Genomic DNA, 27,674 nt, shown 5'->3' with positions numbered 1-27,674 from the left:
TAAGCATAAGAGGGCTGTGATATGCCTTACAGAGAAAATACATGTGTTAGATATGCTTCATTCAGGCATGAGTTATAGTGCTGATGGCCATGAATTCAGTGTTAATGAATCAAAAATATATTTTAAAAAAATGTCTCTACAAGGATCTGACTTAAAAAAAGGACATATATTGATCAGTTCAGGAAAATGTTGTGAGTACAGGCTTTCAAGTACAGAGGCTTACCCATGTATTTCCCCTATGAGCAGTGGTCAGTATTGACAACGACTAACAGAGCATAATTATCGCAGATAACAAGGATCGACTGTATCTACTCAGTATTTATGGAATATATTTGCCTTTGTGTTGTAATGTGAATATGTAGGAAAGGAATCTTGAATGCACTCTGGGCTTACTCGCAGCACTTGAGGAAAAGGAATCTGCTTAAACAAGGAACATTAAATTCTATCAACTGCTTTTGTTCCTGAGCTTCTCTTAATTAAGGAGCTGCTCTTGGTGGAGAAGCCATATTGGAAAGCAATCACAACTTCTCCACCAAGAAAGATTAGGACCCACTCAGAGAATAGCCACCCCTGGGTTGAAGGGAACTTCAGAGTCAGGAGGTTAAGTAAGCTGGGAGATTAACTATAAACCCTCCTAGCTGTGACTTCTTGGAGGACCTTGAGGGTATTACAGTAAATGCCATATTAGAACACACCTGCTGTCTCCATTTGCTCACACAAGCACCATCACACCAGGCCTGAGGAGAGGTCATCAGGAGTCAGTGACTCTCCTCCACCTCTGCAGGCCTCATTTCATGTCAAGGTGGAAAATGGCATCAGAGCTAACATTTCTCTAACCATCCCTTCACAGAATAATGAAGCCCCTTTGGTGACTAATGGCTTAATCCTATTCAAGGAGGACTAAAAGTTTGAAATAACCAACCAAAGTGTTGTAAATATTGACAAATTGAGTGTAACCTAATCACATTTCCAAGGCAATGTCGTAAGATAACTTCCTCTTAATATAGTGTTCTAGAGGATTGAAGAATAAGATGAAACAGCAACAATGCCCAAGAGGTTGGATTTGCACTATCTGGATTTTTCTGAAGTGTGTATTAGGTGTTTTATGAAAAGAATTTTCATAATTTTTGGTTTAATGCAAATAGTATCCTCTAAATATGTCACTTGAAATACAAAATCTATAAATAACTTACCAAACTCAACACCAAAAAACCAAATAATCCAGTGAAGAAATGGGCAAAAGACATGAATAGACACTTCTCCAAGGAAGACATCCAGATGGCCAACCAACACATGAAAAAAGGCTCAACACCACTCATCATCAGGGAAATACAAATAAAAACCACAATGAGATACCACCTCACACCTGTCAGAATGGCTAATGTTAACAACTCAGGCAACAACAGATGTTAGTGAGGATGCAGAGAAAGAGGATCTCTTTTGCACTGCTGGTGGGAATGCAAGTTGGTGTAGCCACTCTGGAAAACAGTATGGAGGTTCCTCAAACAATTAAAAATAGAACTATCCCACGACCCAGCAATTGCACTACTAGATATTTATCCAAGGGATACAGGTATTCTGTTTCAAAGGGGCACATGCACCCCAATGTTCATAGCAGCACTATAAACAATAGCCAAAATATGGAAAGAGCCCAAATGTCCATCAATGGATGAATGGATAAAGAAGATGTGGTCTATGTATATACAATGGAGTATTACCCAGCAATCAAAAAGAATGAAATCTTGCCATTTGCAAGTACGTGGATGGAACTAAAGGGTATTATGCTAAGCTAAATTAGTCAGAGAAAGACAAATATCATAGGACTTCACTCATATGAGGACTTTAAGATACAAAAGAGATGAACATAAGAGAAGGGAAGCAAAAATAATATAAAAACAGGGAGGGGGACAAAACATAAGAGACTCTTAAATACGGAGAACAAACAGAGGGTTACTGGAGGGGTTGTGGGAGGGGGGATGGTCTAAGTGGGTAAGGGGCATTAAGGAATCTACTCTTGAAATCATTGTTGCACTATATGCTAATTAACTTGGATGTAAATTTTAAAAATAAATTAAAAATAAATAAATAAATAAATAAATAAGTCACTTTAATACTCAGAAAGGAAAAAAAAAAGGTTTGTGGCTCTTAATTATATTATGTAATCCATATTAAAGGTACCAAGTGTGAAATTTAGCTAGGATGAAAATTTCAGCTGTGGCTCTGTATTAATTATAAAACAAGGAGTCTCCGACAACAGAGAATACAAAAATGTCTAAGCTGTAACATCATTATGTTTTCATTGTGTCAATTCTGTGACATGCAACAGTTCTGCTTAATACACACTCCCAGTCCAATTTCATAACTAATTACTTAAAATAGATCACATCTTTCTGCTCAAAGTTAGAAAATATATTTGATTTAAAAACTGAAAACAGAACTTTATAAATATTTTGTCTACTTATAAAATGTTTTAAGATACAAATAATTCATGTATAACTATTAAAAAGCAATGTGAAATCCTATTGAAAGCATTTTTGTGGTTTATAAATTGGTTTTTGCACTAGCTTGTGTTCAGGTGGAATTGGCAATGCTATTGATATTTGTATCAATTAATCAACGTGTTTCTTATGCTTTTGAGCATTCTTAACACTAAATAAGCACTTGGTAGGAAGCCATGATTTTTCTTCTCAAGAAGTTTATAATCCTGGTGAAACATAAGAAACATGGAACAGAAGCACATATAAGCCCAAATCATGAGCTGCACTCAAGAAAGGAGAGGTAGAGTGAGATAAAATGGGCTTAGGAAATCCCTAGAAAAGCTTTCTTTTTTAAAATTCTTTTTTAAACTGAGAACAAACTGAGGGGTGATGGGGGGTGGGAGGGAGGGGAGGGTGGGTGATGGGTATTGAGGAGGGCACCTTTTGGGATGAGCACTGGGTGTTGTATGGAAACCAACTTGACAATAAATTTCATATATTAAAAAAAAAAAGAAAAAAAAAGAAAAAATAAGTAAATAAATAAAATTCTTTTTTAATGTTTACTTATATTTGAGAGAGAGACGGAATGTGAATGGGGAAGGGACAAAAAGAGGGGGAGACACAGAATCTGAAGCAGGCTCCAGGCTCTGAGCTGTCAGCACAGAGCCTGATGTGGGGCTCAAACCCACGGACAGTGAGATCATGACCTGAGCCAAAGTCAGGTGCTTAACCAACTGAGACACCCAGGCGCCCCTCTAGAAAAGCTTTCCATACAAAACTACAGACTCAATGGGATACATGCAACCCAATGTTTATAGCAACATTATCAACAATAGTCAAATTCTGGGAACAGTCCAAATGTCCATCAACTAATGAACGGATGAAGAAGTTGTGGGGAGCACCTGGGTGGCTCAGTCAGTTAAGCATCCAATTTCAGTTCAGGTAATGATGTTGTAGTCCATGAATTTGAGCCCTGTGTCAGCCTCTGTGGTGCTGACAGCTTGGAGCCTGGATCCTGCTTCGGGTTCTGTATCTCCCTCTCTCTCTGCCCCTCCCCTGCTCACGCTCTGTCTCTGTCTCTCCAATATAAAAAATAAACATTAAAAAATATTTTCTTAAAAAGTTGTGGCATATATATGTGTGTGTGTATGAGAGAAATATATATATAAGAGAAAGAGAAAGATAAATACCATATGATTTCACTCATATGTGAAATTTAAGAAACAAAACAGATAAACATAGTGGGGGAAAAGTAGAGAAGCAAACCATAATATAGACTCTTTAGAGAGCAAACTGAGGTTTGATGGAGGGGAGGTCAGTGGGGGGTATAGGTTAAATAGATGATGGGGATTAAGATGGGCACTTGTGATGAGCAATGCGTGTTATATGTAAGTAACGAATCACTAAATTCTCTACCTGAAAACAATATTATGCTGTCTGTTAACTAACTGGAATTTAAAACAAACTTGAAACTACAAAAAAGCAAAAAAGCTTCCTGAATAGAACTAAGTATTTGTTTGATTAAAAAGTTAAAAAAAAAAACAGAGACAATTGATGTTTTAGATAATAGAAGCCAAATTACCAATTAGGAATCAGCAGGAGAGATGGGCTTTGTCCTTGGAGGAATAAGGAAAAATAAAGTAGACTGGGATTATGAGTGGAGATCATGGAGGACCTCAATAGCAACAGCAGTATAGACTTATTTGACAAGAAATAGGAAGCCATCAGGGATCCTGACAAGAAGAATATCTCTACTTCTGTTCCTCTCCAATTCATCTTTCACACGAGTGTCATCTAAACATAAGCATGGTTATGAAATTTGGAATCCATATTTTGGCTATTACAAATAACACCGTAATAAATGATAGATTAATGTATATGTGGTATATATACACAATGGAATATTACTCAGTTATAAAAGAGTGAAGTCTTGCCATTTGCAACAACATGGATGAACCTAGAAGGTATACTGCCACCTGAAATAAGTCAAACACAGAAAGTCAGGAACTGTTTCCTACAATTGTCCATAAATCCTTGCTTGAGCTAAACCCTGCCTCAATATCCAAACTTACTGTTCCACTTGCATCCTCACCAATCCCTACTGACCTCTCTTCAGTTACTTTAACATTCTAAACTAGAGACTCTAACACAAGTTGTTCTCTCCAATCTAGAGCAACCTTCATTTTGCCATTCACAATGCAAGCTCTTTATCACCCTTCAGATTTTAGCTTAAGGATGCTTTCTTTACTACTATATGTAGCCCTTAAACCCCATGCTTCACTCCTGTTATTATTCACTATCAAAACACCCTGTTTACTTAATTCATGGAATTTAACAGAAGTCATACTATCTATTTACATTTTTATTTGCTTATTGTCTAACTGCTTTGTGATACTGTAATTTCTATGGAAGTAGACAATATGTCTGCTTTCTCACCACTATATCCTCAAGTAACCTAGTAATTATATCTCAAACACTAGCACAGTTTCTGGTTCTGAAAGTTGATAAACTTCTAGCTATATCGATCAGGGGGAAAAAAAGACACAAATTACCAATTCAGAAATGAAAGAGAGGATATCAATTTAGATTCCATAGACCTTAAAAGAATAATAAGTGAATATTAAAATGTTATGTCTACAAATTTGATAACTTTGAGTTCAAGGACAGATTTGTGGTAAATCATGAATTAATAAATCTGACAAAGAAGAAATAGAAATTTTGAATAACCTCTTATCAATTATAGAAATTTAAATTGTAATTAAAAATCACCCTTAAAGAAAACTCCATGCACAGGTATCTTCTACAGTGAAATCTATAAACATTTAAGAAATAAATACCAATCCTTTCAGAAAATAGTAAGCTTATGTGTGTAAAAGTTCTGCATATCACTAATATTCAAGCACATATATTGTAGAGGTTGAGTACAGAGGCTTTGCTATCAGACTATCTGAATTTAAGTCCTAGATCTAAGGTCCCAGTTCCAAGTCCCAGATCCAAATCCCAGTTTCTTTATCTTTTAAAATAGGGGCAAATAAAAAACCCCAACTAATTAGATTGTTGTGAATATTAAAAGCAATAACAAAGGTAAAGCTCAATAAATGTCAACTGTTATTAGCTTATATCCCGAGATCTTATCAAATCCCTTAATAACACTGCAGCAAATAATTTGCCCCATAAAACACAGTAAAGTATAACCAAAAAAATTTAAACAATCCCTTTAGGCTCTTAATGATTCCATAATACATATGACAGAAGTCATTTACAAGGCTATTAAAATAAATTTTAACTCGAAAATAAACTCTACCATATATTAATTTTAACTTACTGTAGCATGTTAACTGTGTATTCGCCTAGTGAACTTTTTTAAGAGACTTTATTTTGTTAGAGAAGTTTTAGGTTCACAGCAAAATTAACAGGAAAGTACAGGTATTTTCCATATTACCCCTGCCCCTACGCATTATCAACATCTCCCACCACAGTGGTACATTTATTAAAATTAATGAACCCATACTCACACTTCATAATCACCCAAAGTCCATACTTTATATTAGAGCTCACTCTTGGTGTACATTCTATGTTGGGACAAGCATATCATGACATATATTCATCATTATGGTATCATACAGAATATTTTCACTGCCTTAAACATCCTCTGTGTTCCACCTGTTAACCCCTCCCCGCTGACCAACCCTTGGCAATGACTGATCTTTTTACTCTATCCTTAGTTTTGTATTTTTTAGAATCCTGTATAGTTGGAATCATACAGTATGTAGCCTTTTATATTGGCTTCTTTTCACTTAGTAACGAGCATTTAAGTTTTCTCCATGTCTTTTCATGGCTTGATAGCTCATTTTTTTATAGCACTGAATAACATTCAGTTGTCTGGATGTACTATAATTTATTCATTCACAGAGTGAGAGACATCTTTGTTGCTTCCAGGTTTTGACAATGATCAGTAAAACTACTGTAATCATCCCTGTATGGGGTTTTGTGTGGACATAAGTTTTCATCTCCTTTGACACCAAGGAGCACAATTGCTGGATGGTATGGTTACAAGTTTGTTGAGTTTTGTAAGAAACCACCAAACTATCTTCCAAAGTGGTTTTACCATTTTGCATTCCCAGTAGCAGTGAATGAGAATTCCTATCATTTCACATCCTCGTCAACATTTCCTGTTGTCAGTGTTCTGGATTTTGGCCATTCTAATAGGTGTGTAGTGATATCTTACCGTCGTTTTACATTTCTCTGATATAGGATGTGGAGCCATCTTTTCATATACATATTTGCAGTATGTATATCTTCTTGGTGAGGTGTCAAGGTCTTTGGCTTCTTTTTAAAATCTATTTGTTTGTTTTCTTATTGTTGAATTTTAGAGTTTTTTGTATATTTTGGATTATGGTCCTTTATCAGATGTGTCTTTTGCAAATATTTTCTCCCAGTCAGTGACTTGTCTTCTCATTCTCTTGATACTGACTTTCTCAGAGAAGCCTCTTTTTTAATTAAAGCATAATTAACATACAATGTTATATTAGTTTCGGGTGTCAATATATTGATTCAACAATACATTAGTGCTTACAACAATAAGTGTAGTCACTGTCTGTTACCATGCAATGTTATTACAATATTATTGACAATATTCTCAATGTTGTATTTTTCATCTCCATGACTTACTTACTTTATAACTGGAAGTTTGTACCTCTAATCCCCTTCACCTATTTCATCCATGCCCCCCACCTTCCTCTCCTAAAGCAGCCACCAGTTTGTTCTCTGTATTTAAGAGTCTGGTTTGTTTGTTTTGTTTTGTTTTTAAGATTCCACACATAAATGAAATTGTATGGTATTTGTCTTTGTCTGTCTGACTTACTTCACTTAGTATAATACTCTCTGGGTCTATCCATGTTGTTGCAAATGCCAAGATTTCATTAGTATTTATGGCTGAATAATATTCTATTGTGTATATATACCACATCTTTTTTATCCATTCATCTGTCAATAAGCACTTGGGGTGCCTCCATATCTTGGCTATTGTAATAAATGCTGCAATAAACATAGGTGCGCATATATCTTTTGAATCAGTGGTTTTGTTTCCTTTGGGTAAATACCTAGTAGTAAGATTACTGGATCATATGGTATTTCTATTTTCAATTTTTTGAGGAACTTTCATACCGTTTTCCACAGTGGTTGCACCAATTTGCATTCCCACCAACAGTGCACAAGGGTTCCTTTTTCTCCACATCCTCCTCAACATTTGTTATTTCTTGTCTTTTTTATCCTAGACATCCTGACAAGCATAAGGTTATATCTCATTATGGTTTTGATTTGCATTTCCCTGATGATTAGTGATGCTGAGCATCTTTTCATGTGTCTATTGGCTAACTATATGTCTTCTTTGGAAAAATCTCTATTCAAATCCTTGGCACATTTTTTAATCATATTGGTTTTTTGGTGTTGAATTGTGTTAAGTTCTTTATATAGCTTACATACTAACTCCTTATCAAATATATTATTTGCAAATATCTTCTCCCATTCAGTACATTGCCTATTTTGTTGGTTTCCTTCACTGTGCAAAAGCTTTTAATTTTGATGTAGTCCTAACAGTTTATTTTGCTTTTAGTTCCCTTGCCTCCGAAGACATATCTAGAAAAATGTTGCCAAGGCCACTGTTTCTTTCTAGGAGTTTTATTGTTTCAGGTTTCACATTTAGGTCTTCAATCCATTTTGAATTTATTTGTGTGTACGGTATAAGAAAGTGGTCTAGTTTCATTCTTTTGCATGTAGGTGTCCAGTCCAGTTTTATTATCTTTCTCAGATAAGAATTTTCTTTCTTGGATCATGTCTTTGGTGTTGTATCTAAATTAATGAACTTTTTTTTTTTTTTTTTGAGAGAGAGAGAGAGAGAGAGAGAGAACACACAAGCCAGAGAGGGACAGAGAGAGAGAGAGCATGAGAATCCCAAGCAGGCATCGCATGGTCAGTGTAGAGCCTGATGCAGGGCTCAGTGTCATGAACCATGAGATCATGATCTGAGCTGAAATCAAGATGCTTAACCAATTGAGCCACCCAGTCACCACAAAATTAATTAACTTCTTACACTTTTTCAAAATGTGTTTAAAATCTGAAAATAAATCCATATTGAGATACAAGTGTTGAGCAGTGAGCTAGACATTCACTAAGGAAGTAGAGAAATGTATAAAGTCAATATGACTTAAAATATTCCCCAACACTCCCCTAATCATTGCATACCAGAGATGGGGCACAAGCTTGGGCTGGATAGTTCACTTGTTAAGAATTGGCAGGTGAGAGCCAGCAGTAAGCAACACTGCTCACAGCCAGGGAAATAGTCACCTTGGGGGTCAGGGAACTACTACTCAGCATACCACCCCCAAAGTAATTTTTCTTGATATATTGTTAGATTTGTTTCATTTTTTTAAAGTAATAAATTTCCAAGTGTTACAAATTCTAGTCCCAAGTGTGAAGAGAATACAAAAAAGGTAATTGCAGGAGAAAAGAAAAGCAAATACTTTAAAGCTGTTGATAAATCTACCTTTTAGAGCTTATAAGTATCAAAATCACTTAAAATAGCAAAAATTGAGTAATCTGTGTTTATGGAAGCACAACTGTTTATTATAAGTAAAGCAATTCAATCAAAAAGATTTTTCTGTCAAGCACCATAAGTTGTTACATTTTTCAACAACATTGGAAGAATCTAGCATGTCACCACATTGCTCTTATATTACCTTGGTGCTCTGTAAAAAATGGCGGTTAACTTGGGAAGGAGAGGGTAGGTGGTCCAAGCTGAAGCTTTGAGACCATACCTAGCCTTTAGCACAGAAAATGACCTTAAAAGCACACACCCCATGGGACCTCCTCTATGGAGACACGTTACTTCCAATATCTATATTGAAGAGCTAATTTATATGAAATATCTTTTTATTAAGAAATATTTCTAGGAGAGTAATCATTTAAAATTAGATACTCAATGTTATTTATTATAGTTTTCATCCTGACATTTTCTTATTTAAACTAAGGCAAAATATATTTCCCATATTACAAATACACAAGAAAACAAATACTCTTGTTCTTCAGTGATTAATAATAAAGACAATAAAGACTACAAAGGGAGAACATGACCTGATTTTTAATCTGATTTTGTGAATTAATAACTTACTGATAGAGTCAAAATTTGAATTGATTTGAAAATATAATCTTAACATTTCTCTAAATGAAAAAAAGATGAAAAGTTACATGAAAAGTTACAATGTAACACCTAGGCTGTGGTATAGATTGCACTTTTTCTACAAAAGAATATTTATTTGCTATATAGAGAGCTATAATCATAACATAGGTTGCTAAAATAAAAAGCATGACATTTACAAACATAAACACTAGAATAGGTTAAAGGGATTACTGTGTGTATACTAGGAAATGTAAACAAAGAGACATACTTATTAGGAATACTAACTCCATATTTGATAAACCAAATTTCAAATATAAACCACTGGCTAATTTCAACTTTAAAGTAAAGACATTGTTTCAAATATACTGTGTAGATTATCTCATGTCTCATTTATGTTTTAGAAAATAAAAGTCTTTCTTGTTATTAATATCATTGTTGTTTCCTCAAGAGAAAGCTCATCCACCCACCCTGACACATAAAGGTCACTGACATGTGAAAGTCAATATGGAGACTGGCTTTCTGTAAATCAGATTAATGGTAATGAATGTCCATTCAGTCACTATAATATTTTGTTCCATTATGTGGTTATGCTACCATTTATATCCATTCTACTGTTACTGGACACTTAGAAGGTTTACAACATTTCTACCAAGAAAAATGCTATTGTGAATAATCTTATAAATGCCTCTTGGTACATATATGTGCAATATTTGTACTCTCAAAATCAGTACATAATAATGCCACATTCTTGCCAAAATACTGTATTTTTCCACTTTTTAATGTTTTTTATCTGGTGGGCATGTACTGGTATTTCATTATATAAATATAACTTATATTTCCCTAGTAACTGATGAGATTGAATATTGTGTTTTGGTCACTATTATTTCCTCTTTTATAAAATAAAAAATCCAGGGGCGCCTGGGTGGCTCAGTCGGTTAAGCATCCAACTTAGGCTCAGGTCATGATCTCGCGGTTCGTGAGTTCAAGCCCCGTGTCAGGCTCTGTGCTGACAGCTCAGAGCCTGGAGCCTGTTTCAGATTCTGTGTCTCCCTCTCTCTCTCTGACCCTCCCCCGTTCATGCTCTGTCTCTCTCTGTCTCAAAAATAAATAAACGTTAAAAAAATTTTTTAAAAATTAAAAAAAATAAAATAAAATAGTCCAATTATACCTTTGAATGTTTAAAATTAGAGTTACAAGACAAAATATTTCCCTTCCTCCTAATAATTATTTGGAGTATACTTTCCACTGTAAAAACAAAACAAACAAACAAAAACAGAATGTTGAAACCTTACTTGTGCAATAGTCAATGCATATTTATTAATTTCCTACTATGTTCTAGGTGGCCTCTGGAGAAAAAAAAAACATGGTATCAGATAACTACCAGAAATTAGAAGATTACCACTCTTTAAAAAAATGAATAATTAAAGTTTCCTCAAACTTCCACCATCTGCCCCAATTCTATCAAGAAAAAGAGTAAATCTCTGTCTATTTAAGCCACATGGAAATTCACCTAGTATTATAAAACAAAATGTCAACTCAGAAAGAAAAGCATGTGAGGGCAGTGAAAACACTTAAGACCTATTTTCACTCCATTCTTAATGAAGTACAGAAATGTATAAAATGAGTGTGGCATAAAACATTCTCCACCCCCACCCCAGTCATATTGCATGCCAGAGAGGCCAACAAATTGGGCTGGACAGCTCACTCACTCAGCGAGGAAACATAACTTCTGAATCACTGTAGCTTACAACCTTTTCCACAACATTTCAAGTCTAACATAGACTATATTAATTAACTCCTAATAATAATAACTGGGTTAATTTATTCTGTAAACATTTCTTCAGTACCTACTGTATGCTAGAAACTACACGCTAGACATGGAATGAACAATGATGAGGAGACAAGTCCCCACCCTTTAGGGAAATTATAGTTTAATAATGAAAGTATAACATTTGGCCATGCAAATAAACCTATTCTGGTACTAAGACAATAATTTATATAGATGTCTACCGATAGAGACTCAAATAGATAATTGTAGACTTTTACTTGGTGTATCAGAAAAGGCTTCACAGAGAAAGTTGAAAAGTGAATGGGGAGAGAGAGGTACAAAAAAAGGGGAAGAGCATTAGCACAAACGCATGAAACAGCAGCCCAGTAAGAGAACTACAGGTGATTTGGCATAGGTGGGGTTTAGAGCACAATATAGAAGACAAGGGGGCCAAATAGTAAGGATCTGGTACAGCACTCTGGGGAGTTTGGAAATGTTATATGTGTTTACATAGAACAACATACACATTGCATCAAAAAGGAAGGAGATTACACACTCAGAAGAAATTATTAAGAGGATTTTAATAAAGGGATTATTTACAGAAATATAGACAGGGTTGAGGGAAATCTACAGGAGAGTGAAGGATAAGTAGCTGGAACCAAGGACAGGTACAGCAGGAAGTTGTTACTATAATAGGTCTGATGGCCCTAGGGAAAGGAGGGATCCTTGATATCTTGAAAGGGCTGTAGTTGTAGAAGGGCAGTTCTACAGCATTCGGTAGAAGGAAACAGACAACCTAGTCTATTTGGAAAGAAAAGATCCAAAGGAATAACTGACCTCACTCAGTCTGCTTCCATCCATTGTCACCTTCTAGTGTCTCCTATTGTACTAAATACAACCAGAAAAGATTCAGAAAGAGTGGCTGACACAATTTATAAAGTTCATCCCGCTGGCACAAAGAGCAGAGTGGAAAAGAATGAAGACGTGTGTATGAGTGTGTTTGTGTGAGTGCATGTGCATGTGTGTGTATCTCACCTACTATGTGCAAAACATTATACGTTTATGCATTTCATATACACTAGCTCTTTAAGCTTCTTAAAAATCATGAGAACTAGATATATTTATCACCTCCTTAAAAATAAACATAGGTTAGATAAATTATTTATGATCACATATCTAGCAAGTTGCAAGCTGGGTTTTCAACTCAATACTTCTTGACAGGAATGATTTACTCTAAAAGTTGTTTTTTTCCCTTCAACCAAGAGCCAATATCACATAGTATTATGGTGAAACATTTGAGGCATACCATTAAAACAAAATACACTAAAAAGGTGGTCACTGTTCACACAATTATTTATTTAATACTATTTTAATGCTATTTTTAATGCATTAAGATAAATGAAAACAAAATATATCTCTTTAAAAGAAGATAAATTATCATTATTCCTGGATAGTTTCATGACACAAATAATTAAAAGAAACTCAATTCAAAATCTATTGGAATTAATAAGAGTTCAGTAAGGCAGCCAGTCATAAACATATATATAAACCTAGTTAAATAGCTTTCACATATACTTATAATGTTTGGTTAGAAAATACAATGATATGAAAGTGGCTAAGATATCAGATCCTAAAACTTCCTGAAACAAAGAAAAAGTCATTTTTAATCTATTTGAGATAATGGATGCTAGCTAAATTTATTGTGGTAATCCTTATAGAACACATGTAAGTCAAGTCATTAGGCTATACACTTAAATTTATACAGAAGACATTCTTTAACATTTTAGCCATTCTAATAAATGTGTAGTGATATATCATGATTTTAATTTGCACTTCTCTAATGAATAATGATGTTGGTATTTTCATGTACATACTTGTGCTTAATATATATTCTTTGGTGAAATATTTATGCAAATATTTTGCACACTTTAAAAGAAAATGGGAAAACAATTGCAAAAATATTGAGGTTTCTTTATATTTTATGTAAATTCCTTTATTAGATACATGCTTTGGAAATACATTCCCAGTCTCTGGCTTATATTTTCATTCTCAACAGAGTGTCGCAAAAAGCAGAAATACTTAATTTTTATGAAATTTAACTTACTCAGTTTTCTTTTATGAATCATGCTTTTGATGCTGCACCTAGGAAAGGTTTGGCAAGATTTGGCAAGAATGTAGAGGAACTAGAACTCTCATAAACTAATGGTGAGAATGTCTAGTGGTGCAAGAAATTTGGAAAACAGTTTGGCAATTTCTTAAAAAGTTCAACATGCATTAGCCATATGATCAAGATGTTCTACTTCCAGGTGTTTCCTTAAAAGAAGTGAAGGCAAACACCCATGTTAAGACTTGGATATGAATGTTTATAACAGCTTTGTGTAATAGCCTAAAACCAGAAACAATCCAAATGTCCATAAATTGATGGATAGATAGATAAACTGTGGTGTGTTAATATAATGCATTACTATACATGGGGAAAAGAAGAATGAATTATTGATACAAAACACAACATGGATGAATCTCCAAATAACTGTGCTAAGTGAAAAAGCCAGACTAAAAAATAGTATATACTGTATAATTCCATTTATACACAATTCTAGAAAATGTAAACTCATCTATAGTGACCAAAAGCAGTTTAAGTGTTTGCTTGGAGACAGGGGGTGAGATATAAGAAAGGGGGTGGGAAGAAGAAAGAAATAGGGAAGTACACAAGGAAATTCTTGGGAATGATGGATATGTTCATGATCTTGATTGTGGTGATGCTTTCATAATGTATACATGTGTCAAGACATTCCAAATAGTAAACTTTAAAATATGCATTTTATTATATGTAAATTATGCCCCAGTAAAGAGGTTACTAAAATGTGCTGTATATGTTATGTATACACATTTATACATATCTGTACAAAAATATATACATATTTTTTCCTTCTTCATTAGGTACTTGTCAAAATCTAGCATGACCTGGAAATATATATTGGAACGTATATATTTTGGGCAAAATCCTCTTGTGAAGATTTATTCTCCACTGCATAAATGGTACTATCTCCATATTATAGCCATAATACATATAAAGCTTTTTAGATCAACAATACATAATTAAAGCACAATAGAAAACATGGATAAAGGCTATGATCATATAGCTCACATCAACACAAATAAATACAAATAGTCAATAAGTGAATGAATACAAATAGTCAATAAATAAAGAAAAATTTAGCTCAAGAAGGAAGCAAAGAAATGAAAATTAAAATAATTATGTAATATCTTTTACTGTTGTTCTATGAAATTGAATTTTTTAAAGCTAATGTTCACTGCTAGGGACAATATTAATTAGTTTACCCTTTCCAAAAATAAATGTAGCTAAAAATATCAAGTGCCTTTAATATTATCTGTCTTCTTTTACCTACCAGTTATTCCATTTCAAGGAAATTATTCTAAATAACCAGAAATCTAATAATTGCTCTTAGCTGAAAAATCAGTTTCTATTGCTTTCAAATAAGAATTATAAATGCAAAAAAATAGGAACTGTAAAATTATTAAATGTTTGTAATATCAAATAGCAAAGGGTGAGAATGATATTTGAAAATTTTAGCCATAATAATTATTATTAAATACATAGAGAATAAATGCTTCAAAGAAGAATTCTAGCCAATATAGTTTTCAGGTCTGGCTTGATGACAAGGATCTAATGCAGAAGAAAGAGCATTGACCCATATGCTGATGGAATAACTTGCTGTACAGCAAGCCCAATGTAGTGGCTCATTTTGAAACTAAACTCCACGGAGATCATGAGATAGAAAGTAGAGTTACAAACCCACCGAGGACCATAAAAGAATGTTGCAAACACATTATAGATTACTTACCACACTCTCTTTAGCCAAATCAAGGCATGCACAAGCCACAAGCATATCATGTCAACCCTGAATATTAAGAAACCAATTAAACCACTTTCTGCAAGAATAAATGTTTAATAGATTAAACAGAAAGAGAAACAAATAAGGAATTCTATTCCAAGCGTTTAAAGACCACCAAATAGTTTACTATCTCTCTGCAATTAGACCCAGGATTTGACAGTTAAACAACAGTGACCATGCAGGCCTACACTCTACTAGAAACAGCCAAATCTTTCCAAGAGTTTCTAGATATAGCATTACTTGGGTCTAGACTTGATTTCCTAAGTCTCTCCAAAATGGTTTTTTCATGCCATTAGATAACAACTCCCAGAGTACAAAAGCATCCTGCCATATATAATGCACAATTTTATTATACAGAAGAAATTAAGATACTTTGTTTGATAAAGTTAGAAGTAACTTCATGATGACATTGTGAGAATAATTACAGTAGGAAGGCAACTAATGTCCTTTGTAAGGGCATACATAAAATTTTTAACAAAAACTTGCATTTTTGTGGTAATTTCACTAAACAGTTGTTATAAGAAATATTTTTCATATTCTATTGTCTTATTATAATACAACACATGATAAAAAATCCCCATTAGAGTCATTCCATTCTGATCTCTCAGTGCACGATGTTTGCTTTCTATTGCACTTATAAATCTAATAAGTATTTATAACAAATATTTAGTAAAATATTTCCATGAAAAAAATATTCTAACTTGAAATGCAAAAATGAATAGCCACCCAAGACAAGAAGTCTTAGCTTTAACATTGACATCTATGTTGAAATAATATACATCATATTATGGACTTAATGTTTGTGTCCTCTCAAAATTTGCATGCTAAAATCCTAAGCCTCATTATTATAGTGTAAAGATGTGGAGCCTTTGGGAAATGATTAGGTGATTAAGAATGGAGTCCTCATGAATAGGATTAGTGTCTGTGATATTGTGATTTATAAGAAATATATATTTAGTCATTCATTTGATCATTCAAATGGCCAAATATATATTTCTCACACATATTTGATCTTTCTCCACAGTTCCGAGCTCACAGCTCCCAAACCCTTGGAATTTTCTTAGTGTTAGGATTGACAAAGGTGTCTTGTTAATGAAGTAACTTTTACACCCCACCTGAGCATATGGGCTGGTTACCAAAGGAACCAACCATGTGATTGAAGTGTTGGAGCTTTCAATCCCCCCTCACTCCCAACTCTTCCCAGCTCCCGGGAGGGGAGGGGGCCTGAAGACAGAATCAATCACCACTGGCCAATGATTTAATCAATTGTGACTTTGTAATGAAGCCTCCATAAAAACCAAAAAGGACAGGGTTTGGAAAGCTTCCAAGTTGGTAAACAAGAAGCGATTTGGGAGATTTGGCACACCCTGAGACGGCATGGAAGCTTCATGCCCCTTCCCACATACCTTGTCCTATGCATCTCTTTTATCTGACTGTTCCTGAGTTATATCCTCTTGTTTGTTTGTTTTGTTTCAAGTTTAATTTAAATTCTAGTTAGTTAACATATAGTGTAATACTGAGGAGTATTTGGTGATGCATCACTTACATATAAACCCCATGCTAATCATAAGTGCCCACTTAATTCCCATCACCCATTTAGTCCATCCCCCACCCATAATAAACAAGTGATCAAAGAAATAAAATGTTTCTCTGAGTTATGTGAGCTACTGACCAAATTAATCAAACACAAAAAGGGGGAAATAGAAACCTGTGATTTATAGCCTGGGCTTGTCACAAGCATGGGGGTAAGGGGTAGGAGGAGAGGTGATGTCTTGTAGTAGTGAACTCTTCATCTGTGGAATCTGATGCTATCTCCAGGTAGTGTTAGAATTGAGTTGAATTCTCGAACACCCTGCTGGTTGGTATGGGGAACCCCCACAACTCCACACATGGAAATTGAGTCTCAGAATACCAAATTTAGTGCCCTTATAAAGAGACCCCAAAGAGTTCTCTCCCATTCCTTCATGTGAGGACACTGCAAGACAGCCATCTGTGAACCAAGAAGGCCCTCACCAGATACAATCTGCCTTGACTTAGACTTCCCAGCCTTCAGAATTGTGAGAAATAAATTTTTGTTGTTTAAAGTCACCCAGTCTATGATATTTCTGTTACATCAACCCAAATTAACTAAGGCATCTGCACAGTGAAAAAAATAATTTTCACAAGAAGCATTGTAATAGAAATACAATATGGTGTATTGTAAAATACAGTTTGCTTATTCCAAACAAAAGAACAGTATAAAAATAAAATTTTTAAAAATCCTAGTTAATTTGGGATGAAATAGTCATTTATGAAACTTTAGTATGAAAATATTACTGGCAACTTTGTAAACTAATGTAATATATCATAAATAATTAATAGACATTATTTATTCATAAACTATAAGAGAAATTTGCATATTCTTTCTTGAAGAAATAAAAAAAGGGACACACTTATTCTGAGATACAGGAATCCTTTTATACTTCAAATGTAGCAAGCACATAGCAAACTCTTTTGTATAAAAACCTATCAAGATATGCAAGATTCTTTGGCAAAGGGAAGATGGAATTGTACAATGTACCGTGTATTATAGACTAAGTAATATACATGGAGCTTTACATTTTTAACTTTATTCAGGTTTCACAACAATGACCCTATAAGGTTAATAATTGTGCCCATTTGATTTTTTTATTTAATTTCATTTTAGCCCCAGTATAGTTAACATACAGTGTTGTATTAGTTTCAGGTGTGCAATATAGTGATTCAACAATTCCAGACATCACCCAATGCACATCCCAAGTTCACTCCTTCATCTAATTGTGCCCATTTTATAGATTAGTAAGTTGTGTATCAAGAGGTAGAAGTTCGCCCAAGATCACACAACCAGTTATTAGAGGAGTCCAGTTTAGAACCCAGGTCTCTGAGACTCCAGAGTCCAGGCATTTCACAATATGTGCATCCCAAATGTCACTTTGACTCATACTATTATGGACAGACCAAGATTCAGTGTCTTACTCTTCTATAATATCAACCTACTGCCAAGGAATCTTTAATTTCTTTCTATCTTTTGCTAACTCATCTCCTAAACACAAATTAACTCTCTTCATTTAGTTCCTGTCTTATATCATACCTGATCACTGTTTTCTGTCAAAAATTGAAATTACTTGTAATATTCTGACCATTCTTTATTTTTTCTTTTTTAAAATCTTTTTTAAGTTTATTTATTCTGAAGGAGAGAGAAAGAGGCAGAGAGAGAGAGGAAGAGAGAAAATCCCAAGCAGGCTCCTCATCATCAGCACAGAGCTGGATGCGGGGCTCGATCCCATGAACTATGAGATCAGGACCTGATCCAAAATCAGAAGTCAGACGTTTAACTGACTGAGCCACCTAGGCATCCCACACCATTCTTTAATTAACCTATGTTCCCTTTTGGCTTGAAATAAACACTTTCTTTCCTACAGGTAAGTCCCCTCTCCCCAGTCAGTTTTCATCAAAACTCTGTATTTTTAACAGAATTAAACCCACACATTATTTTTCTCTCATCAGCATACAGCCTTAAAACATAGTTTGAGATTGTAATTCCTCATCTTATATGCCATTTCTTTGGAAAACAACAGTGTAAAAACCATATTGCATTTGGATTTCAAGCAGCCTGAATCTAAAAAGCAAAAATCCTCATGTCCTTCCAGGGAGCAATTCCTCTGAGTCATTCCTGAGAAGGGCTTTGCATCACTGCTCCACTGAAACATAATGATCTTCAGACGCCTCATTCTCTCAGAGGAAACATCTTTAATTGGAGAAAGTAGGAGAAAAAAACAATTGGGCCAAGTATTCTCAGAGGATCTTAAACTGCTTTTCACAGCTCATTTATAAGTTTGTCTCTTCTCTTACCCTTTCCACGACCCCCACAAATATACATGTATGTCACTTTTCTTTTCAGAAATTAGTCATTTATAAAGAAACCAATTATTTTTACCAAACCAATCCATAATTGCATTTTAAAAGCTGGTGGTGTTACAGGCAGTGCAATCAAATACAAACATGTGAGAGTGTTAGATCATTTGTCCAGGATATTAGCTGTTAGTGGTCAAGTTGAGCAAAGAATCTGATGTGCTTCCAGGACTACCAATTGAAAACTGCTCATGTCTTAAAAAATTAAATAAAATCAAGTTCTATACGTAGAATTCAGGCTACTGTCATCTCTGAGAGCAATTCCACATAGCCTCCTGAGGTTACCCCAAATCTTCTGCACCCACAGTCAGCTCTCCACACATGACCTATTACTATTTAAATCATAATGCATCACTCCCTTTTTGCCAGTCACATCTAGATAAAAAATCTACCATGACCTACAGGACTCTAGGTGATGATCCAGTTCCTGGTAACATCCAAAGCCTCATTTCCACCTTTTCCCCTCAACCATGCATTTTCACAGCACTGGTCTTGTTGCTAATGTATTTTTTTCAATTTACAAAACATGTTGCCATCCTGGGCTCTCGCATTGTCTGCAATGCACTTCTCCAAGATATTCGATTGGCTCACTCTCTCATTTCATGAAATTATCTGATCAACGTCACCTTTCAGAGAAGAGTTTTCTGATCATTTTCATCATGCCCTATCCCCCTATTCTGCATTAGCTTTTCTCCCTAGCATTTATCACTAACTGATATAATACATTATGTATTTATTATCTCTCTCTCTCTTACATTAGAATATAAGCTTCCATGAGGGTAAAGATATTGTGTGTTCACCACTGCGGTCCCAATACCAAGAACATTGCCAGAAACATACATAGAAGTCCAAAGTATATGTTGAATTCATTAATTAATGGCTGCAAAATATTAAATCAGTCAAATTTATTTATAAATTAAAATTCCAAGTCATGTTTTAGTTCATAACTTTTGATGTTATTTATTCATGATGCATTTCCTCCTCCTTCTGAAATACTTTCTCTTTTGAAATGCTATCCCTTACCAATTGAATGTGAACTCAGTAAGAACTATCAATAAAAGTGTCCTGCCCCCTCAGCAGTTATCTAAGGGATGGGTATAAAAACAAACTATAAAAATCTGGTTCCTTATCCCTGAAACTAAAGTGTGAGCCTAAAAACTCTCAAAATACTTGTAGCTGATTGAGTCCAGTGTTGTATTTGGAGAAGACATGCAGAGGTTATCTAGTTCATATCATTTCCAGCATCTAGTAGTTCTTCTATTTGGGGAGCTACCCAATATTCTTCCATAGGCTTCCCCTCTCTCCCCTACCCTGTTTGTTTGTTTGTTTGTTTGTTTGTTTGTTTGTTTAAATTAACCAGAATCAGTTTCCGTTGCTTACAATCCAAACTCCTAACACACATGACAAGCGTATATTCGATCCAATATGCCTTAAAATAAAAAATTTAACATAAAGTCCCCCAACCCTTTTTTCTCTCTCATCTTTCTCTCTCAGTCTGTTCTCCACACACACTTTCCAATTACATAGCATCCTTTAGTTACTCAAACCCAACCTCTCTGGAGACATCTCCCAGACATGCCCTTTCCAATGATTTTAGTGTTTCAAATCATTTATCCTTCCTCTGATCTAGCATTGTTTACTCAAAACTGCTGAATTAAAGTAGAAGTTATGTAATCAATATGATTAAGCCAAATCTTACCAAGTTATCAATAATCAATAGCTTCTTAATCTTGCCATGCATATTTGCATTTCTTTAAAAGGAGGTTACTCAAAATTTGTTTGTTCAAATTTCAGGCAGAATGACAAAGTGAAGAAATTTAGAAAGCATAAAGTAGCTACTCTTAAAAATGTATTCAATCATATCACTAAAGCAGCCCATTGATCTGCTCATGGTTCAATTACAGATAAAGAAAGACATGACAACTTATCCATCAGTAAACAGATTTTAGTTGAACTACTTTTGTGACTACATAAAGCATATAGCCCCACTGCAAATGTTGACTGAGTCACAGAGACTTATGATGTTACTAAATATGGCTAACATATCCTAAGCACCCCCTCTATCCCTGATACCTGAGTTTTGGGGACAAAACCAATGATTCATTTCTAACCAATATAATACGACAAAGGTAATAGGAGATCCAGGTCACTGATTAGATTATACAAAACTTCATCTTAGCACAATAGGAGAAAGAGAGACTCTCCCTTGCTGGCTTTGAATATTTAAACTTCCATGCTGTGGGAAGGCCTGAGAGAGGGTGATCCAGCAAAGATCTGTGGACCTGTAAGAGCTGAAATGGGCCCTCAACTGAGAGTCAAGAAGAAAGTAAAGACCTCAGCCCTACAACCACAAGGAATTGAATTCTTCCAACAACACCCATAAGCTTGGAAGAAGATCTCATGCTCCAGAAAGGAGTGTAGCCCTACAAACATTTTGATTGAAGCCTTGTGAGACATGAGCAGAGGACCCAGCTAAGCCTTGCCCAGAAAGATAATAAATGGATGTTGTTTTAAGTCATTACATTTATGCTAATTTGTTACACAGTAATGGAAAATGAATACACTAGTGTAGCAATGAAACAAGAAGAAAAAAGCATGTCTGTAGAAGAACAAATATAGATTGTGGATTTAGCACATGCATTGCTCTTTTATTACTAGCTGATCATGTCCACTTCAAAGGTTGATATGAGGAAGAATCAGAATTTTATGTATAGGAATTAAGGCTTTGTGTGAATATTAAACATAAAAGTGAGTTCCCCTCTCATTTACTCTGCCATTATGTCTCAGTGAGTAACACAGCCCCACCCATTGACAGCAGTCAAGACCTGCTACCTTCATTCTGAAGAGTCATACTTGGCCAATTCCGAGCCACCGAAAGTGGGAGCTTGATGTATTTCAGGATCTCCTCTACCTACCCATCCATTCTCTCACATGTGAGTGAGGGGGTAGATTCTGGAAATTGCCACCATCCCAACATCTATTGTCCAGGGTATTTGGAGATTGGTTGTTAAATGGACTCCATGAAGGTCCACATAAGAATGCAGCAGTAGATCCTTTGTCTATTCTACTTTGTGTTTGGATATCCTTCTACCGTAGTACCTCTTTAGCCTATTGCTAAGGTGGTACAGGGTTTTTATCCATTTGTAGTTTCCATCCTGACTTCAACCTAGATTTACCTTAGTATTTCAACACTTTGCCAGGGAACCATAGCTGCTCAGGCTCCTCTTGCAGCTTATAAGAACTTTGTTTTCTTGAAAGTGCTACCTTGTTATTTTCAGAAAGACAGAGATTACCCCATTGAAAATCCTCCAGCCCAGTACAATTTGAAATCATAGGTGAGTGACTCACAGGCTTCTAGACACTTAAAAAAATTTAATCCAATACAATTTTTGCCAGCATTATGGTTTAATGGAATGAAAGTGGCTATAACTCCAGTAACTTTGAGTGCTTTAGTGATTTTCTACCAAAGCATATTTTTAACATATTCACTGAACACATTCTCATTAAATTTTCTATTTTTACAGCTTACCAGTTTAATTATACCCATGTATGGCAGGTGGTTATGATTTCCTTTTCCACAATTCCCTCACACCTACTTTCTTATAAAGAGACTAGTAATTGCTGTGTTTATTTCATTGTTGATGCTGTAAGTAAAAGCATCAGAAATTTGACTATTCTCAAATTTCCTGGAAACTCTGACCGACCATATTTTCTCAAATTTGCAATGACAATTTTCAAGAAAAGTGCTTATAGCATTGAATTCTTAGTGTATTCCTCCAAATATAAATGCCAGATTTTTATTTTCTCATTCTATGCTACTGTTTTTTTCTTTCAGGCACAATTCTAGTCTTGACACTCTCCTCTTCATTTTGTTTGTGTTGTCAATCAGTATTCCATTATCACATTTTCCCACGGTCTCATTTCAACTTTAATTTCATTCACAAGTCCAATACCATATCTGGTAACCAGCCTCCACCCAGATTTAATCCCTCCTCTCTCCTTCTCCCTCTCCTTCAGGCACTTGTGCCCCAATCATGGTGCAAAGTGTTCTAAGAAGTTAAAAAGAATATGAGATAAGTTTATATAATGGCTGTGCCATGGAGAAGACAGTTTAAATTCTGTGAAGAGCTGACAAAACATAAACTGATGAAATCTTAAACATAATTTTGATTTAATACAATCAGTAATTAACACCTATTTTGCTTGCAGCTTAAAATTAAAATGATGTGCCACAACTGGATATATTACCAATATATTCATGATATGCCATGAAGACTGAATGATGAGAACTGCATTCATCTAGAAACAGTCTTCAGTATTTCTACCTCTCCTGAATCAACCATTAGTGGTAGATTGCAACTGAAACACACTTAGCTGCAAACAACTAACTTAAAAAAAAAAAGTGGACCTATTCAAAAGTATCATTCAATAAGAAGTACTAAAAATACTTACAATTTCTTTAAAATATCCAGGAATTCCACTAACTTCTCTTCTAATTTTTTTGGTTCATATAAAGTAGGGCCACCACGTGCTTTTTTAACATGGATAGCTATATTGTGAGAATCATCAGGTTGTTGGGGTTGAAGTTCTTCGGTGCCTTCAGTAGGTTCTCTGAACAAAGGAACACAACAGATTATGGTGTTGCATATTGTATAAAAATGACTGACATGTGGCAACTGCGTGGCTCAGTCAGTTAAGGGTCCAACTCTTGATTTCAGTTCAGGTCATGATTTCACAGTTTGTGAGTTCAAGCCCTGCATTGGGCTCCATGATAACAGTATACAGCCTACTTGGGATTCTCTTTCTGCCCCTCCCCACACTTTCTCTCTCTCCTGTGTGCGCGCTCTCTCTCTCAATAAATAAGTAAACTTAAAAAAAGCCAGACAGATGCTATGACATCCCTTCCTCTAAAAAAAAGAGTACCATGAACTTTTACTTTACTGTTAAGAGCAAAATTGCATTGTTGTGAGATAATATGGCATTTTAATAATGTATGCCTTTTCATTGCCTTAGTTCTGTTTTTTCGCCCAGTCATCAGTAGTGGTGTTACATACGTCCACTTAAAAGTGGACATACATAAAATACTTTCCACATTCAGAGCCTGATTATACGTATTATAACTGTATTAAGTGATTGAACCATCTTTTGTAATTAGATGTACATAACTTAGTAAATATTTGAAGTCAATGGTCAATATCCTTCTCTTTAGAGCCATTCACTTGTTTTTTGGTGTTTTCTTCACACCAATTATAAAATTGCTTTTTTAAAAACTTTTGTTTCCAACTGGTAAATTGTGATCATCTGAAAGCAGCCATTTTTCTTTATTCTTGTGCTACAGTATGTTATACACCCAAGTTCCCAGGAGATGTATGGCTGAATAACCATTCCCATTCATTTTTCTAGTTCCACACATTTCTATTTAGAAGTCACTAAAAACCTAACAGCAAAAACTAATGAATGCTAATGAATGGTATTATCCTTAAGAAAAAAAAATGTGGGGATGATAAAAGCCCAAATGACCTGTAATTATATACATGAGAATATTAAAATCATACTTAAATATAAGATAAACATTATGTGGGATAATAATAATAATAATAGTAAATAATCACATTAACATCGAACATACATTTGAGTTTTTGTGCTGGTTGTTCTGCTAAACATTATATGCACATATCTCATTAACATTAACCATGTGAAATAAACAATATTATCCCCCATTGATAAGATAAGGAAATTGCAGATTAAAGAGTTTATATAATTTGTCTTACCACTCATAGCTGCTTGTTAAAGCTTAGTAGTAAAGCTTACTTGATGTATACACAAAGAAGATAGCCTAGCATAACTTACAAATATAAAATTAAAAGCCAAAATCCATTTCCCTTTCTATCATTTTTACAGAACCTCAAACATTCCTTCCAGACCTAGAACACCACTTCAAACTCTATCCCTACTTACTCCTATAAATAGTAAGCACAGTAAAGCTCAGCAATGATGAGAATTCAGGTATAAAGCAATTTGCTTTTCTCCACCCAGCCTGTATACTAAAATGCAAATGAAATGAAGTTCTTATATTCTAAAAAGGAGAGGTCTGTGGACTGGAGGGAAAAGTGAAGGTAGATATAGCAGCTTTGTGGCAGGAACATGCAAAGTGAGTCCCCATGGACATAGTATTCTTCTGGCCCAAGTTCATCATATTTGCCCAAGGTGGGCAACTCCTGAATTTTCTACTTCATGTTGTAAATCTCAAACTAGCCAAAGGATTCAAAATAGTCCCCAATGACATTTAAGCCTCTTGAAATTAACCAGGAGATACTAAACCACCAAAAGCAATAGAAACAAATAGGTGGTCAGACACATTAATTGATTAGTTGATTAAATTGTGCCCTATACTCTTCGGGAAATGGTAGAAAATTATCCTCATCATTACATAGTAAAATTAGCAATAATGCAATATATTAAATATATATATAATATACAAATATATAATAGTATGGATAATCCAATGCCAACAAATTTGAAACCTTAGATGAGATAAATCACTGTAAAAGTACAAATTACCATACTGATAACATAAAGAAACTTTGAATTGTTCTAAATATCTTAAAGAATATAACTAAGAAGTAAGATTCCTTCCACAAAGAAACTCCTGGCCAAAATGGCCTTAATGATGAATTCTAACAAACTCCTAATAGATAAATAAACCCAAATACTTGCAGAAAATACAAAAGACAGCTATACTTTCCAGCTAGTATTATGAAGCCAACCTAGCCTTAATATCAACATCTGGCAAGGATATTACAAGAAAATTACAAGCCAGTATCACTGAACATAGATGCAAAAATCCTAAGCAAAATATTAATAAACTGAATTCAGTAATAATTTTTTAGATATAAAGCATAGCCTAGTTAAGACTATGCCAGGAATACTATTTCATGAATGTTGTTCAACATATTAATGGGATAAAATAAATCATGATTATCTAAACATTTCATGTGATAAAACATTCATGTGTAATATAAACTCCTACAAAACTAGAAATAGAAATATTTTTTTCTTTTCTTTAGAGAAAGAGAGAAAGCACACAAGTAGGGAAAAGGAGCAGAGGGAGAGAGAGAAGACTCTTAAGCAGGCTCCACATTCAGCATGTAACCCAACACAGGGCTTGATCCCACAACTCTGGGTTCATGACCTGAGCCAAAATCAAGAGCCAAAATCAAGAGTCAGATGCTCAGACTGAGCCACCCAGGTGCCTTGAAGTGAACTTTCTTAATATGACAAAAGACAAACATCAGTTGTATTTCTGATTCCTTACTTTTTTTTTCTTAATGCCATTTACTCAATTTTATTGCAATATACCTAAAATATAGCAAGGAACACGTGATGCCATCAGCCATCAGTAAGCATGGCTTCAAAAGTTTCCCCCATTTCCTCATGAGACACACTTGGGTTATAAAGATGGTTACCCACCTGCTTAGGATGAGGTCCTATCATGCCATGTAAGGCCCTAACATGACCAGGACTTCACCCATGCAACTTCCAATGCAACCATATAACACTGGCCATCACTGGATAGGGTGAGCCAGATATCTTCTGGGCAATAAGGTCTCACGACAGTCTGCTTAGCCAATATGTTCCTTACTATCTAATGGGGGAAGGCACTAATAGGTTAATTAGTCCCTAAATGTGTTATTGAAAGTTGTTAAAAGTGATATGAAGAATTTATACATGTTATGAATAACAAGTATAGGATACTTATAAGACTGTAAAAATAGGTGACATATTTTGCTTGCCAGGAAAAGACAATGTCTCAGAGAGAGATTTAAACTGCCACACAAGATTAAAAAAGTTAAAAAAAAAAAAAAAAGAATATTCCAGGAAGAAAGTACAAGAAATTTTCTTGCAGAAAAAATTTCTAAAGATGCCAAATTCTGCTCAAAAATATTTTGACCTTGGGGCAAAGAGTGTATCAGTCGGTTGTGTCTGACTCTTGAATTCGGCTCAGGTAATGATCTCACGGTTTCTTGAGTTCGAGCCCCACATTGGGCTCTGTGCTGCCAGCACGGAGCCTGCTTGGGATTTTCTCTCTCTCTCCCTCTCTCTCTGCCCCTCCCCCACTTGCACTATCTCTGTCTCTCTCAAAATAAATAAATAAACTTAAAAAAAAATATTTTGACCCTGTCAAATAGACATAGCCACTATACAACAGATTAATATTCTCTGTTAATCTTTTCATACTTTTTTGATATCACTACATCTAATTATTTCTGAATTAATTTTTACTCAAAGCAAATGATAGGGATACATGAAATTATCCACAGAATTGATGGTTACCATAACTAGCAAGTAATTAGGCAATTCTAGTTATTTCTCTGCTATTGACTTTTTAAGGTTTTTGGCATTGT

At 34.8% G+C, this 27,674-nt stretch overlaps 1 protein-coding gene across 5 annotated transcripts in view; it reads right to left on the bottom strand.

Annotated features, from left to right (window-relative positions):
* Positions 1-27,674, bottom strand: part of CNBD1 (cyclic nucleotide binding domain containing 1) — a 460,555-nt gene that overhangs the window by 382,804 nt on the left and 50,077 nt on the right. For all 5 annotated transcript variants that reach the window (XR_006212925.1, XM_042973091.1, XM_015538490.2 and 2 more), the window contains one exon: positions 23,722-23,880. Coding sequence is in view for 4 of the 5 variants with exons in the window: in XM_042973091.1 (XP_042829025.1) it covers positions 23,722-23,880 (159 nt within the window). In the remaining variant the exon portion in view is untranslated. The remainder of the gene's footprint in view (positions 1-23,721; positions 23,881-27,674) is intronic.

The sequence above is a fragment of the Panthera tigris genome, chromosome F2 (genome assembly GCF_018350195.1).
Source record: "Panthera tigris isolate Pti1 chromosome F2, P.tigris_Pti1_mat1.1, whole genome shotgun sequence".
Taxonomy (NCBI): domain Eukaryota; kingdom Metazoa; phylum Chordata; class Mammalia; order Carnivora; family Felidae; genus Panthera; species Panthera tigris.
This window is presented reverse-complemented; position numbering and strand designations above follow the sequence as displayed.